This window comes from Grammomys surdaster, unplaced genomic scaffold (assembly GCF_004785775.1).
Source record: "Grammomys surdaster isolate TR1022 unplaced genomic scaffold, NIH_TR_1.0 126391, whole genome shotgun sequence".
Classification (NCBI taxonomy): domain Eukaryota; kingdom Metazoa; phylum Chordata; class Mammalia; order Rodentia; family Muridae; genus Grammomys; species Grammomys surdaster.
In genome coordinates, this window is record NW_021621185.1 from 15,733,553 (window position 1) to 15,751,307 (window position 17,755).

At 34.9% G+C, this 17,755-nt stretch overlaps 1 protein-coding gene across 4 annotated transcripts in view; it reads right to left on the bottom strand.

Annotated features, from left to right (window-relative positions):
• The window catches only part of Tent2 (terminal nucleotidyltransferase 2), a 45,498-nt gene that overhangs the window by 10,990 nt on the left and 16,753 nt on the right, over positions 1-17,755 (bottom strand). For all 4 annotated transcript variants that reach the window (XM_028760080.1, XM_028760082.1, XM_028760081.1 and 1 more), the window contains exons 8-12: positions 15,129-15,198; positions 12,181-12,257; positions 11,719-11,847; positions 6,841-6,884; positions 436-572 (exon numbers count right to left, since the gene is read on the bottom strand). In XM_028760080.1, the coding sequence (XP_028615913.1) occupies positions 436-572; positions 6,841-6,884; positions 11,719-11,847; positions 12,181-12,257; positions 15,129-15,198 (457 nt within the window). The remainder of the gene's footprint in view (positions 1-435; positions 573-6,840; positions 6,885-11,718; positions 11,848-12,180; positions 12,258-15,128; positions 15,199-17,755) is intronic.

The following is a 17,755-nucleotide window of genomic DNA, read 5'->3' on the forward strand; positions in this document are numbered from 1 at the left end:
GAATCACAAATGGAATAAAACAAAACTCAAGCATATCAAAGCTGAAATAATGGCTCAAAGGTTAAGAGCATGTATTATTCTTCAAGAGGACCCAAGTTCAGCACCCACACAAGTCAGCTCACAACTACAAGAAACTCCAGCTCTAGGTGATCTGGCCCCATCTTCTGGACTCCATGAGAACTGCACCCACACATGTACAAACATACACCAGACATATACATATCCAAAAAACTGAATCTTAAAATGAGGCTAATTAAACTGTGAATATTTTATTAGCAAAGAATAGGGAATTGAAATCTTAGTTGCTACTAGCTGTTAGATGCTATACCTCATGAACCTACTTATAGCACTGAAATTAACAAATGCAGCTTCTGACTAAATCTAGTGCATTCACTTATATATAAAAGAACAAGCACAATTTAAAGTTTTACTTACTCAAATTCTGTAGCATAATATTTAAGAAAGCCCAGTAAGAGGTCCCCAAGACTTGATTCATTCTTTGAGAGGTAAGGAGGAACATTACATGGGGCATGATGAACAAGATGCAGCTGTACAGAAGTACTAAAAGATTCCTGTTGAATGAAAAAGGGGAAATACACAAATCCATTTAAAACATATACTAAGAAACTCATCCAGCCTTATCTAAGATCTTTGAAGACAGAAAGCTTTCTTTGTGCTGGCAATTTAAATTTTTTTCTAATTTTTTTTTCACTAAAGATCTCAGTAGGGTAGAAAGTATATGAAAACCCAGTGCTTGGCTTGAGTATATCATTATGGTATCAAGAGATTTCAAACATGAGTCAAATTTTATTATACATACCATGATTCTCAATGACACACATTCATAAATGTATCTCCTTAAATATTTCTATGGTGAAGCGTTGTACTTATATATGAAGGAGATATCAAGCACAAAGTAACAGCTTTTTCCACCTGTCACTTAACAGTCTTCTCAAAGGTCACAAGCTTCAGTATATGAAGTTTTGTTTTGGTTTGTTTTTTTGAGACTTTAAGAAAACTGTTTGATTTTGCTGTTGTATTTTAAGGGGAAACAGAAAGATGGATGTTCCATATGCTAAACTTGAAAAGCTGAACTTGAAAAGATAATGAAGGGAAAAGAAGATAGAATTCATACAAACAACAAAGATCCACCAAACTTTTATCATAGTAATTTACAAAGGAGTTCTTAGCTATGTGTGATCTAGGTCTAAATAAGGCATTTATTAGAAAAAATATGAGTAGGTACTTTCTGTTCTAAAGTATTTGTCTTCTTATCTGACCTTTCCTCTTTCAGCAAGTCTGGATCTGAAATATACTAAATGAACAGAGCGATTTTCAAGTCATATATATTCACAAAGTTTTGTTTTTTGTTTTTTTTTTATAAGATTCTTTTTTTTTTTTTTTTTTTGGTTTTTCAAGACAGGGTTTCTCTGTGTAGCTCTGGCTGTCCTGGAACTCACTCTGTAGACCAGGCTGGCCTCGAACTCAGAAATCCGCCTGCCTCTGTCTCCCAAGTGCTGGGATTAAAGGCGTGTGCCACCACAAAGTTTTTTTTTAATGCAGGCTCTCAAACTTATTATGTACCAGAGGATGACCTTGAATTTCTGATCCTCCTGTCTCTATGTGGCAAGGGAGAGATTATAAGCATGCACTACCACGCCCACTTTTAAAACATGGTGCTGGGGGTGGGGTGGATCCAAATCAGGGCCTTGTTCACAGCAGGAAGTCACTCCTGCAAACTACATTCCTGATCCCCTAAAGGACATTCTAAGGTAATTTTCACAGTGCCATTAAGAATTAAAAAAAAATTTTTCCCTATTGCTATTCAATTTGAAATGTATTTTAAAGGGGAGCTGGGAAAGGACTCCAGCAGCACACAAACTGTAATAACTTCTTAATTCTGAAATATATCCACCTTAGGTACCATTTCAATTGGTAACAGCTAAATAATTACAAGGCTAAAAACAAAACAAACAAACAAACAAACAAAACCAGTTTTACCTAAATATCTAAGTGGACAACGTACCACTGACTGCAATCCTCAGAGTCGGGGAGATCAATAAAAACAAAGGAACAAAAATTAAAACATTCCTTTGTGTTACTATCTGTAATTCCACAACAATACTTAATAATAATTGTGTTGCAGTTTCTAACAAGATTGAAATATATATCCCATCTTTAAGGGAAGCTCCTTTAAGGCAGAAAGTAGTAAAATGCCTCAAAATAGTTCAAGTACCTGAAACTAACCAGATTAATTAGGGCCCTCGTTTCCCAAAAGTAAACAGTAAAACCTGTGGAGAATCACTCTGACAAGGCAGGCTGCACAGGCAGGTGAAGCTGTCTTTGAGTCACTTCTGCTCCTGTGAGTAACCCCTCAGTCATTATCCCTCTAGGTAACTCCATCAAAACCCATTCAGACTTCAGTGGTGTATGTATTTTGGTCTGTTGTGAGCTCCCTATCAGGGGTTAGTTAGTAGATGTATGTGTGTTGTGTTTCTCCAGGAAAGTCTGTCACATACATAAAAAATGAGTGTCTCCCTAGAAGAAAAACTATATTCCAGTTCCAACTGCAAAGCCAGTAGACGGTCAGTTTTACATTTCTGACAGTAGAGAGAGTGCTACATCATTCAACTCAAGCTAACTGTTAACTGACTAGTCAAAGGTAGAAATGTGGACAGACAGAAAAGCAGCTTTATTTCATAATAGAGCCTCAAGGAAAACAAATGCATTGTCTCTATCATACTTTTATGGGTAGAGATAATGCATTTGTCTCCTTTTGATCTATTACCTATAAAACTGATCTTTTATAGGTAAAAGATCACCTACTATAAAGTTTAAAACTAAAGAGGTATGAGACCTACTCTACTAAAATACTGAATGACTTGAAACAACAATTTGGCTAGTCTTACTTCTATTGTTCCTTTGGTATGACTTTATACAAGAGTTATGTCATACTGACAGAAAAAAAAACTGAAGAAAAAATGTACACCCCCCCCCCGCCAAAAAAAAAGAAAAGAAAAAACAAATACCCTATCACACCTAAAAGAAGCCACAAATAAACAGGAACTTATCTGCAGAAATCCTCAGTTTGGGGTAAATATTTACATATGGAAAGATTCTCTGGATTAAGAAAAATAGACACTATTCTAACTGCTAAGCAGATAAGAACTTAGACTAAGTGTTAAGAGAGCATAAGGAGAACTATAAAATCAAAGGGAAAAGAAGCCTTAGAGTACAGACTAGAATCAGTGGGAAAGCAATTTAACCAAATGCAGTCCCTGTGAATAGATTTTCCAGATTAACATTTAATAAGGAAGGTTTTTGTCATTACAGTTTTAGAATATTCTTGCTTTGAATTTCAAATAAAAAATAGATAATGATCTTCTAATGTGTGAAAGTATTTTCCAAATAATATATAAATGTTGACTTTTTTGGATAAATATAGTTTGTCATTTCTTTTTCATCAATGCCAGCTTAAAAGAAGTTTCAAGATGAATCAAGAGAAATATCTGATAGTCCTTTTGAAATTGGCTGCCAATATCCTGAGCCAGAAAAACAACTTGAGCCATTACATCATCTGAACAAAGCACTTTGTTATGACTGATCCTTCTTAAGTAGTAACACTTAGCAACCCTCTTCTAAGATAGCTTGTAGGGATAATGCTGTTTATATCTCTCATCTTTTATCTGTCACATTCAGTATCACAAGTGAACTGAAATATATCAATTTTCAGAATTATTTTAACTCAGGGATTGTGACAACAACTTGAGGACATAATTTCAGTCCTCACAGCCCAAGTAAAAAAAGGCTGCCCTTGGTGGCACATGCTACAAGGCCAAGGACAACCTGGACTTGTAAGAGGTGGTGTCAAAGGCAAAAACTAAACAAACAAAAACAAAAAGGGGGGAAATACTTATTATAATCTTTGAAAAATAGAAGAAATTATCTCATTGTAAAATAACAATTTAACTATTAAGTCATTTTTAAGTTATTTGTAAGTTTGCCATAGTTCTTTTTTAAAGTTCATATAGGAATAGAAGTCATATACAAATAAAGTTAAATGCAATCTGTAAGTACAATTATATTCGTGAATGCTACAGTAGTCTCCCTAGAAAACGCAATACTGGGGAAATAGCAGCTTCTGGATCATCCACTTGCAACTATATGACTTGATCAATTATGGAAGCCCTTTTCTAACACTAAAATAGGCATCAACATTAGGCTGTGTTTGGGACTAACTAAATTTCATTAAAAACTTGATGTTTTTAGTAGTTAGAAAAATGATGGTAATTATTAGGAAGAAACAAGGTAATTTGCTTGTTCTATCAGACAGACCACTGAAAAGGTGTTCTGCTGAACAGTAAATAAATTCCATATAAAGTAAATCCTACATAAGATGGGGTAGTAAGTTCTTATGAACATCAATCTTACAGCAAATTTAACAGTGTAATTTAAGTAGTTAAGATGGCAATCTAACCTCACCTGAAAGCAAATTAAACAATTCGCAATCTCGGAGATGCTAGTTTTTGTTGTATTTTTGTTATTAGTTTTGTTATATAGTTTTTTCTTTTGTTTCAATCTGGCCGAGCTTGCTTTCTTTTGCCTAGGTGTGCCTCTGTCTCCCACATACTAGGGTTACATATGTGTTCCTTCCCTACCAAGTACACTTAGTATCACGTAAAGCTGTGAGACTAAGTTAATATTAATTTACTTATTACAGTCATAGAAACAGGATCATTAGCGTAAGAAGGATGGAGAATATAGAAACACAAGTGAATGTAAACAGAAATCAGGATTCTGTCATGAGGGAAAAGTCAAAAAATTAGAAAAATGAAACACAGAAGTAAAAAAAAAAAAATAGGGTGCTTATCAGTAAAAAATAGTAAGTACGTACACTGTCTATTCTACCCCCAAGCACAGTACATTAAACTGATGTTTCTCTATTGTATTAGTACAAATGATTTCACATAGCACAGGATTTCGAGTGAGATTTCCATAGATGTACTTTCAATATACAGTAAGAGATTGTTTTTGGTTTTGGGGGCAGGATCTTATAATATAGCTCAGGCTAATCTGAAACCCACAATCCTCCTGGCTCAGTCTCCCAAGTACTGGATCACAGATGTGTGCCCCCATAACCAACTAAGAGTCTTTTAGAGTTAAGTACTGGATTCTTTGTATGATGAAATACATCACTCTTTTTACATCAAACACTGGACCGTAAGGGAAAATGAAGCTATAACAATAAAATGAACATATAAATATTATTTTAGATCATTCAGTATGGGCTAAAGTATAAAGTATTTGTGGAAGGAGGAAAACATTTAAGAATAACAAAGAAGCCACTTCCCAAGCAGTGTCACTTGTTAAGCTGGTTACCTGTCTTGCTATTAGGACATTTCATTTTGAAGGATGCTTGTGGCTAACTGTTCAAGTCTGGTGCTGACTGCTGTTCTTAGGCATCACAAAACATTAAATTCATGTAATTGGAGTTTCCTGCTGTTCCCCAGAAATGGTGGGAATGCTCAGATTTGTATATTCCCTAAAGTATATTAAAATAAAAAGAAACTATTGCTACTATTTAAAAAAGAATGACAAAAAGTTAAATAAGCTACTTTTCATTCTACACTTGATATTTTCATTTTTCATATTTAAGAGCATACTGATTCCTAACTATATTAAAAGCCCACTAGAATAATTCTTCACTAGCAGAAGTTTATTCTGCAAAACAAAACAGGCCAATGCCGGAAATTCTTATCATAGTCTGTTCTAGTAGATGACCCACGAGATACTGGGACACTCTACTACACAACTTATGAAACCTTTATTAATTAGGCAGCACCCCACATATGTGCAGCATAACAATTAATATTCAAATACAAGGATTAACACTTTAGCTCAACTATCATAGATTCAACTAAACCGATGCTGCATGTCAGGCATACTTACACTTTGTATACAACAAGAACTTGTTTGAATACCAAGCATACAAGCTGCATAGTATTCTCCTGTGTAATATGCCCATTAAGATTTTTTAAAAAAATCTTTTATGCATGAAATATGTAACATAACATATATGAAACAGGCCAACATTATATAGTTTAAGAAGTTTTAGAAGGTTGGCCAAACATTCTAGAGAAGCAGTTAAACTATTATTTTTAAAACAAATCATGAGCTTTGATGACAAAGAGTAAAGAAAAATTATCAAGAAAAAAATATGAGAACACTGAAAAGCCTATAAATCAAAATGCCTATAAATTATGACTATGTACATTACTTCACCTGGGTTTCTCTCAGCTGAAATAATACATACTAAATTTTTGCTAGGAGGCATACTTCAACTTTCTATTAATATCAGAATTTTTACTATTATGCAAACAAGATAGTATGCTACTGCTATTTTTGTGTACTGCTTATTAAAATGATGTGAAGTGAAATGATTTATACAATTGTTAACTTAATTTTCTCTTTTCAAAATATAAATACACTACAATGAATTTTTCTGAAGTACTAACTAAACACAAATGTTGTAAAATTTTATAAAATAGTATGAAGAAAGTTGGAGTAAGGTCAAATGAGCCCTGACCAACTGAGTATGAGTGATTCATATTAGTGATAATCATGCATATCATGCAAGAAAAATTCAAACAACATAACTGACCAGATTAAATGCCAATGACCAAAAAGTATCAAAACGTGATATTTACTTCAGTCTAGAAGTATAATAGAAAATGCTACTATATATTTAGCTTTATAAATTTTTATATTCACATTAGTACTGCATATAATAACCCCAAAGATAATTAATATATATTATAATAATTTATAAGAAACACTTACTGGGTAAATTTTTTGGAGGGATGGAAGGATGGGTTCAGGTAGGGCTATAAAAAGAAAAAGTTTAAAGCTTCTGTGATTCACATGATTCATATTACAAGAGAAAATTTTGTCAACCTTCACCCCAGGTATGAGACCACAAGGGTTGCCACTAAAATTCGAGTTTTCCTGTATTTCATGGAATCTAGCTACTACATTTTTAGTTCATGTAAACTGACAATTTAAGATTTTGTTAATGAACTATGCACCTTCCTATATATAAATTAATGTTTCCTCAAGGTTTTAGAGTAGAGTCCACCAACAAAGGTCCACAAGTCATTCAATTAAATATCAAACACAAAATAGGTGAGACAGAATTCTACAGATTTTGAATGGACATTAACATGAACATGATTATCAAAACATGTAATTTTAAGAGTGAGTTCGGTGTTCCTAAACCATCAGTTCAATGTTCCTGTATCATTAGAGAACAGTTATCATTACTGTTCCTTTATTATTTAATTTCTATTAACAAGCAATACTAAAGTTATAAAAAAATTGAGCTATTTAAAAATCAAAACCAAAGTCACATTCAGCTACATAATAACACTGCTTAAAGAGCATCTCAGTAAAGATCAGAAACCTAAAATCACGAGATTTGTACAGCCATCCTAGAAATATGAATAAAATATACCACAAGAAACTCATTAACCTATTTATTACCCTCGTTTAAACTTTTTCTTTCTTTTAGGCAAGGTCTCATACAAACCAGGTTGGCCTCAAACTTACTACTTAGGTGAAAATGACCTTGAATTTTGGGTCTCTAGGCCTCCACCTCCCAAGTGCAAGAATCCCAGAAGTACACCACCACACACCTGTTCTGGAGTGCTGTGAATAAAACCTATGGGTTCACACATGCTAGGAAAGTTCTTGCCAACAGAACTGCATCTCCAGGAAGTTCACAACTCAATGATTTCTGAGCAAACCCAATCTTATTAAATGTTTAAAAAAATCTTGTATCATTATAAATATGACGTAAAAGACAAGATACCTGTTATTCACAATGTAATTCTAAAATATGTGGAGTATCATAAAATACAAGTGCTTTAATTCCAAGATGTCTTTTATGCTAGAGATCAAATATAGCAGCATAAGATAAAGTTTGTAATTAAGAAAAAGAACTATATTATATATAATTGAAGCTTAGTAACAAAGAATACCCAATACTTTGCTACCTAGCAAAAACTGTAAATAATCTACATACAAACATACTTCATAAATTAAAATTATTATAAAACAAAAGATGAAGAAAAATTTTTTAAAAAATCACAATATTTTATGCTACATTCTAGAACCATTATTTGGAATGACAAGGGAGAAAAATACCAACAATTGGGCTTGGAGTCATTCAAAGAAGCTTTAAAAACGAATTTAGAAGGTTTTTGAAGCAAAGATACGGTGGCTTGAGTGACAGCGGTCTCCACAGCACACATGTATGTTTGAATACATCCCAGTTGTTGGAACTGCTTAGGAAGGACTAGGAGGTGAGCCTGGTGGAGGTGTGTCACAGGGGTACTTTGTGTGTCTGGCTCCTGCTTTATGGATCAAGATGTGAGCTCTCAGTTGGTCCTGCTACTATGCCTTTGCTCCAGTATCAGGAACTCTAACCCTCTAAAACCACATGCCCAATTAATTGCTAACTTTTATAAGTTACCTTTTAATTTATGGTCATGGTCTTTTGTTACAGCAATAGAGAAATAATTAAGATATAAGTTGGTGCCAAGAAGTGAGCTACTGATGGGACAGACAGACCTGACCATATGAGGTTTTTGGAGGAATGTGGAAGACTGGAACTGAGAACCAGAAAAGTGGTTTAATGTTCTAAGTATATCTTAATGGGCTATCCTAGTAGGATCTTGGAAGACTGAGAGTTATGTTGACTGTTGAAAGCCCAGGCCAAGAAGTGTCATAGGCTAGAAACCATTCTTGTGATATTTTGGCAAAAAATGTGGCTGCTTTTCTTGTCCTAAGAATTCTCCTGAGGCTAAATAGAAAAGAAACAGACTAATTTCTTTGGCAGAGACTTCAAAACAGTCTAATATTGACTTTGTGCTATCAGTAATCACTCTTATGTAGTAGATCTATAATGAAAAAGAATGAGGAGCAAATAGAAATACAAAATATACAAAAAATATAGGAGAAAATGAATACCCGGAAACTTGATGCTAGAGTCAAGGCCCTGCTGAGTGAGAAGAGCAAAGAGAGGCTTCATATGGAACAGAAGAGAGGGAAGGGTGCTCCCAGGGCAAGACCCCAACCTTTTGTAAGCTTACAACTTATGAAAAGGAAAGGCCTAAGGAATTTTCTGCTCCTAAAAAAGTAGCAACAAAGAAAAACTGCAAATGTGATTCAGGGGAGTCTAGCTCCATCCCAAGCAGGCAGTCGAACTTGGCAGTGTTATCCACATGGTTCTAGCTTTAGAGTCAGGAAGAATGCATGACTAAGAAGGTTAGTGCAGTTAAGCTGACCCACTAAGGCCAAGTGTGTCTCAGGAGTCCTTGCACAGAGAGGCTATTCATAAAGCTATCTAAAGTGAAGCTTGGATTGCACTATAGACCCCAAGATATTGGAGATACCAGAATCAAGAGACATCTGCCCAGGAGAGCTACACATGAGAAATATAATGAGCCCAAGAGAGGGGGGGAGGGGGGAGGGTAGGAATACGTGACAGGCACCAAAGCAAGATGGGAAGAGATCTTTGACATCAGACTCACAGCTACAGGATTTGGAGTTTGCCCTGCTGGGCTTTAGTTTTGCTTTGGTCCAGTATTTCTTCACAAAGTCCCCATTCCTCCTTTATGGAATGGCAAGATATACTGTGTCATTATATATTAGAAGTATATAATTTGCTTTTTAATTGTAAAGGTGGAGTGCAACTTTGAGATTGCCTTGAGTCTCACTGGGCTTTAAGATTTTAATAGTATTGAGACTGAAAAAGGTTAGGTACTTTTGGAGTTGAATTAAATGCATTTTACATTATAATCATGCCAACCATGGAAATCAGGGAGTCAAATGTAGTGATCTGAATGAGAATGGTAACTACAGGTTCATATTTTAAATAGTTGGTTCTCAGTTGGTAGAACTATGTGGGAAGGATTCAGAGGCATGTCACTAGAGGTGGGCTCTTAGTTTTTAAAAGGCTTGTGCCACTATGTCTCTCTGCCTCATGCTTTCGGATTAAGATGTGAGTTCTTAGTTGTTTCGATACCACGTCTTTACTCCACCATCATGGACTCTCAACCTCTGAAATTGTAAGCCCCAATAAGCATTTTCCTTTATAAGTTGTCTTAGTCATGCTGTTTTTGTCACAGCAATGGAAAAGTAATTATCAATTTCTTTGCTTTACAACTTTAAAGATTTTTTTAAATTTTAGGCATTAAAGAAGCAGTAGGAATATTTATAACACGTAGTTGTAAACACTACTATGATGATAGTCTCAACAAGTTCACTAGTTTAAAAAGTATCTTACTCAAAAACAACATAAACTCAGAAAAAATATCTGGCTGTATAATTCATTTTTATTTAAGAATTTTGCATTTTAAATGCATCTTTTAAATTTATCTTTCAAAAGAAACAAAATATAAACAAAAGTTCATTTTCAATATAAAGTATTAGGTAATACCTTGACAAGGACTTATTGGTAAGATTACTACAAAGTTACACGATAAGCATTCCATAATGATTTATCAAAACTTTTAACAGTCAAAGAGTATACTGTCAATAATACTAAGACATCACTAATTTTGAAAATGCAAAACAATTTAATTTCATAATAATATTATTTCTACCCAACTGATAATTTTATTGCATTAACTCTTGCCCTTAGATTGTCTTTAGAATTTGTTCTAGGTATTTTTCCTGTTAAGCTTTGATCAGTGATTTACTGAAATATGTGTAGTCTGTGACTACTAACAAGTATCATAAGAAATGCTATGGTCTTTTTACTCTTTCAACATGCAGAAGAACACCTGTTTCCTTCATGGCAACATTATATTTAAAACATTCAGAAAGCTAAACAATAATCATTACTCAAAAACTTATATAGATAAGAATATAAAGGCAAAAGAAATAAAATAATATCATCAATATCACAAAAAGTAGTCAGTATCCACAGAACCCTCTAATGGCCATAACAGTGTGACCAAAGGGTAGCCAGGCTCTGCCCTATAGAGTAAAAGCCCAAGATCAGGCTTCAAAATCCCATCAATCACAGGCCACCCTGGAAAAGTCTACCCCCAAGAACTCCTACGTAAAACCTGCCCCTCACTCGCCCTTTGCTCCCAAGCAGATGCAACCCCCTGCAGTATTCTTCCAATGAATCTCTTATATGAGGTTTGTTGTGCAGTATGACTTTGTGGTTGGTACTCCTTGGCTCTCAACTGCCATACCTTTCCCCTCAGAGCTCTAATGCTTGCCCTGGGAGATATCTTTCCCTTCAAAGCTCTAATGATTACAGTTGGGGATAGCTTTCCCTTCAGAGCTGTAACGCTTCCATTGGTGCATACCTTTCCCCTCAGAGCTGTAACATGTCTCAAATAAAAAATAAGTCTTTCTGAACCATCTGTTGCAAGACAATAGGATCAACAATACAGTAGTGAAACATCTTTACATATTAAAGTGAATATAAGAAAACTGTTAAATGATAAAAGCACATTGAAACTTCTTCATAATGTTTTCCAAAGAATGAAATTTCCAAAATATTAGTTCAGGGTAACAAAACAGGATAACAGCCCTTAGACAGAGTACTTTTTAAAACAATGCAAATCATAAACAAGCAAAAGATGCTACAATGAGGTTTATTTGAATTTCAGTTTTAAGTGAAAAACATCCCATAATACTTACTTTGTAAATAGTGCAAAACCATCAATACAAGACTATAGCTGCTTAAAGTGCCACGACTGGCATCATTTATCTCATGGTGACTTGCCCACTTCTTAATCACCAGCACTAGTGGACGAACTCGATTTTCAACTGCAAGTAAAATTAACACTTAAAATGATCATATCACAGTTTCTTTGAAAATGTATATGATTTCCTAATTCTGTGCCACTAAGAAACACTGCTTCCCTCTATGCTAAAGATACTGCTCACTCTCAATGTGCTACTTACAAGCTTACCTTAGCTTCCTTTAAACCATCATTTCCTTAAATACATATAGTAACATATTATCCAAAAAGCAAGAAACAGTTTAAGAAAACACAAGTAATGAGGTATTGCTATTTACTGTAAACACAGTTAACAGGGCATAGAGAATACAGGAAAAACAGAAGCTGGAGGTTATTTACAAACAAACCAAAAACTTACGGTATGCATAAGTTCTGAGAAGGAATGTGTTTCTAATTCCAACGGTATTGTTTACATTTAAGTCGAATTCCACACAACTATTTAAAAGAACAAAGGAAAACACACTTCAATACAAGGTCTTGAAGATGGACTATTAATTAAGCTGATTCTAATCCATCCACTGATGCAACATGGAATGAAAACCACCACAGACTGCATTTTTAAAATGAGTCACTAAAATAGGAATATATACCTAGTGTGCCATTTAGTTTGGTGTGTATTAAAAATATAAACTAAGATTACTATTTAAAAGACATAATATATTAATGCTTCTAATTACTCCAAATGAAGTTTTAAAATCTTGTAACCTTTTCTAGATAAACAAAATCCTATGACCAAAACATTCCTGTATAAACTATCCCACTAAGTTGTATCTTCTCAAAGTATAGGTTTACCTATTTTCAAACAAAACAAACAAACAAATAAAATTCAAGTTTTAAAAAACCAGTATCTATACAGCATATTGTTTCTAAAAATGGCTGGAAAATTCTATGTTAAATGCAGGTGATGGTGATGTAGGAAGTGATGCATTACTCAAAACATCATCAATGGATGCTTCTTTGAAGCCAAAATACCCAACTTTCAACAGAGAAAACAGGGCAATTATTGTTACTATCTATGAAGAAGGAAAAATTACTTTATATAAATTAGTTCCACTTATATTCATTTTCCATTGGGTCTAATTTCTTTTAATACTACATTGTTCTATGAAAAGAATTCCAAAAGGGTAATGACTCAGCAAGTAAAGGTGCTTGTTGCCAAGACTGACATCATAAATTCAATTTCCAGGACTCCATGATGAAAGAAGAGAACTGCATATACACTACAGTGCATTATACATGCACACATGTACACACATACACTAAATAGATGTATTCCCCTCTTAAAACACTACCAAAAAAATCTCCGGGCCTATAATGAAAAAAAAAAAAAAATCAAGCATCCCCTCATGTCTACTCATAGTAAATGGATAGTAGTATTAGTGCTACAGAGATATAAAAAGCTTTGGGAAACTTATGGTGACAACAGTTAGTCTTTATGTTTGTGTGATAAATGCCAGAGGCAATTGATATACCCTCTGCATAACTCAATGCATCACAAAAGCATGTAGATCGAGACCTGGAGAATTACACCTTTTCTAAGACAGGAGAAACATGTCAGCAGTAGATTACCTGCCTGCATGCCTAATGCCCTATGTGAACATTCTCCAGAACTACCAGAAAAATAATTTTCTAAAACTATGAACTGAATATCCACGATGTTTCCTCTACAGGACTAATCATAGGTTTCTCACACAAATTGATAAAAAAAAAAAAGAATTAAGTATAAGACCATTCTAAATAAGTGCTAACTAAACTATGAAAAGGGCATTTCTCTGCAGTATGCTTTAACAAGAAGGCAGAATGTAACCTAGTCAAGCTCAGCAGAGAACTTAGGTATTAGACTAGCCCCAATTTTTTGCCACACCTTGAACAAACAGAAAGAAGTTTTAGCAAGTAAACAACTCTTAAACATATAACTAACAAAGTTCAATCCTGTACATGCATGTACATATTTCACTGTAAACACCAAGAAAACCTGCTTTATCACAATCCTATGTTTAGAAAACAGTTTACACATCTTTTCAACAAATGAAATAATCAATCCATACTCAACTTTTCTTATTTCTGCTGGGCTGTTCATTTGTTTTGAGATAGACACTCACTAGTAGCCTATACTGTATCTGGACTCATCATACTGCTGCCTCCAGCTCCACTGCTATGACTAAACACTTGACTGTACCATTTACATTCTCGTATTCAAATATCATGTAATATCTTCTAATACAATATTCTTACGAATAGAACACAGGAGAATATAAAGAAAAAGTTAAATTTCTGAAATTGTTTTTATAGTTTTTGTGTCTATTATTCCCTATACTCACTATATCTTTAAGTGAAATATAATTTGTTTAATGATAAAGTTACAACAAACCCTTTGACATATACACCAAATTTTATCAAAAAAGATAGATATGTTTTGGGGAATGCATTATGGAGTTTTCAAATTTTAAACTGGGTCCTCCCTGATTGGTCTGGATCTCATTGTATGGACCATAGGTTCTCAACCTCTGAGTTGCAACTTCTTTAAAGGCCAAACTACCCTTTCATAGCAATAACCCAATACTATCAGAAAATATGATTCATAACAGTAGCAAAATTACAGTTATGAAGCAGCAGTTCTATGTTGGGGTCACCACAACTTGAGGAACTATATTAAGAGGCTACAGCATTAGGAAGGTTGAGAACCACTAAGGTAGACCAAACCTGGACTCAAACCCACAGAAATCCATTTGGAAGTGTGCATCATTATGCTGAGCTACAAGAGAATCATTTTAAAACACAAATTAGATAGTCCCAAATAGTCAAAATTCAAGCAGAGTAGCTAAGTTCAGTTAAGCATGAATGAAGACTGCTCAGATTATTTCAAAATATAATTCTAAAGACAATGGACGTAGAGGAACACGCCTACAACCCCATCACTCAGGAAGTGAAAGCAGAAGAATCCAAAGTTCAGGGCTGTCCTTAGGTATACAATGACTTCACAGCCAGCCTGATTCATGAGACTGTCTCAAGAAGAAGAAAATAGGAGGAGGAGAAGAAGGAGGAGGAAGAGGAAGAAGAGGGAGAGAAGAAAGAAAAGGAGAAGGAAGAAAAGTAAGAAGAGGAAGAGGAGGAGAAGGAAGAATAAAAGGAAAAAGAAGAGGAGGAGGAGAAGAGGAGGCAATTATTCAGAAAATTATTTCTAAAACCTTGAAGATAAGCTGTTGTGTTATAACACTGATTTCTTGGCTATCCACATTAGGAGACTAGCCAACGTTAATCTAAGCACCTGAAAAAAGAGGAGTGGGCTGGTTGGTAATTATTTACCTGACTTTATCCCTGAACTTCACAATTGGCACTTTTGCACGAATCAGCTGAGGTCTCTCAATATAGCCAGCTGAAGAAGAAAAGATAATGTGAGTATCTGCCAATGTTTCCCATTCATAATGTTCCAATGCACAGTTTCAAAAGTAGTATCTTAATAAACTAAACCAACTTAAGAACAAGTATACTGTCCTTGAAAGTGAAGAATAAGGACACAAAGAGAGTTCTAGGAAGCCAGGGCTATAGTGAGACCCTGTAAGGGAAGGAAGAAAGGACGGAGAGTGGAGAGTGAATTCCAGGAAACATGGACTGCACAGTGAGAACCTGTCAAATGGGGTGGGGGTAGGGGCAAGGAATGGAAATCAAGAGAATGAAAGGGAGGAAAGAAAGAAGGACAGACAGACATCAAGTCCTTGTAAGAGTTGCCTATACTATTTAAAGGCCTTTAAGGGTTTATTTTTTGTTGTTGTTGTTTTGAAAAACACAATCTAGTACATAGTAGTATCTATAAAGACATTCATTGGAACATCTGAATGCAAAAATAGCTAAAAGTAAGGAAATTGCTAAATTCTGGTATGACAAATAATAAGAAATGGTAACAACAGAAATTAGTTGTGGCCGGGCAGTGGTGGCGCATGCCTTTAATACCAGCACTTGGGAGGCAGAGGTAGGCGGATTTCTGAGTTCTAGGCCAGCCTGGTCTACAGAGTGAGTTCCAGGACAGCCAGGGCTATACAGAGAAACCCTGTCTCGAAAAACCAAAAAAAAAAAAAATTAGTTGTAATGCTCAAATGTTTGCAAATTGGTGAGCTAAGAATAGATTCAATTATGTATGATATCAAAGAGGATAAAATACATAAACACATTTTTAATTTTACCAAAGGTATAAAGAATATTTTGTAGAAAATAATACATGTAAATTGCAGAAAATTAGGAATTGCAGGTTAAGAGCACGTACCGCTCTTCCAGAGGACCAGAGTTCAGATGCTAGCACCCACATCTGAGAGCTAACAACAGTCTGCAACTCCAGCTCCAGAAAATCCAATGACCTATTCTGTGCTCCATGGCACCTGCACTTTTGTGCACATACTCAAACACAGACAGATAATTAGAAAGAGAAATACTTTTATGAAAAAAAATTGCAAATATTTATCACAGGAGCAATGTCCTAAATTTTTAACTATAAAAAAGAACAAAACCAGATCTTAAAAAAAAATTAAAAAACCTAAAAATTTTGCTGCTATGTTTTTGGTACGGAGGGTAGTATCATGTTTTCCTTCATGTACGTATGTAAGTACACATGCATGAGAGTCCATGTGTGTGGAGCCCAGGGGTCAAAATCCAGTATGCTCTTCTATATTTCTCCAACATTTTTTTAAGAGTAAAAATAAATGTCAGTGAATCTTATGCCCAATAACTGGACAGAATGGATGGTCATTGCCAAGATCCTCCTGTCTCTGTGCCACTCCTGACTCCTAATGCTGGAGTTACAGACATAAGCTAACACACTCGGCATGTTGTACATGAGTGCTAGAGATCTGAACTCAGGCCTTCATGCTTACACAGTGGGCACTTTATCTATCAAGCTGTACCCCAGGCCCATGTTTATTAGGTTTTACCATGGTAGGAATGATTAAAAAATCCACTGACAGTATGCATTACTCCATTATAGGTGAAATAACATAACAACTCCAATAAATAACTGATTTTTCTTCCTACAGCAAATCTAACCTATTCAAGGATAGTGACTTGTTACTTGACTTTATATTTCCCAATTCAAAGCCTTGTACATAAATATCTGTTAAAAAAAATAGACAAAAATCTGTCCAGCATCACAACATGCTTTAACATTCGATGGAAGTTCAAAGAGTATATGATGGATTGGTATAGGTTAAAATTTAGTGAGTTCACTAAAGAATAAATCTTACAAGTAAATGTCCAAGCCAACAATTTTCCTTTTTTGGGGAAAAATATATTTGAGCCTCATGTTTAGAGCTCACATTTGTAATATAAGTAAAGACGTACTACTGCAAAACAGAAGTTCTTCCCTTACAAAGACAATTGTAAGACTCTCAAGGCACACAAGTGGCCAGGCTGAGGACCTTTAACCAACAGTTTCCAACCCCTAGAATACTCTAAAGGCCATGATGGCTGGACCCAGTTCCTTGAGACAGCCACCCTCCTATGTTTCTCCCAATAAGTCTTCTGTGTGAGGACTGTTGTGCATCGTGACTCTGTGGTACTCCTTGGTTACCAACTGCTAGGATACCTTTCCCCTCAGAGCTGCAACACTCACACCTATAAGACTATTTCTATTTCTTTTGTTGGTTTTTAGCTACTCACATATTTTCATTACGGCTAGCTGTTCATTATGCCTATTTTCCAAAGCATCTAAAACCTTTTGAGAAAAAGAAGGGAAGCTTATACTTCTTCAAATCTCAAGATGCCTTCAATAGAATATTTTCCAAGTAAATTCAATAATGATTTGCTGAATCACACTTTTTAAATAAAAGCTACAAGCCAGAAGTTAAAAGAAGACAAAAGACAGGTGATACACACCTATCACTCCAGAACTCAGGAGGCTGAGGCAGGAGGAACACAAGTTCAAGAATACCCTAGGCGAGATAGAG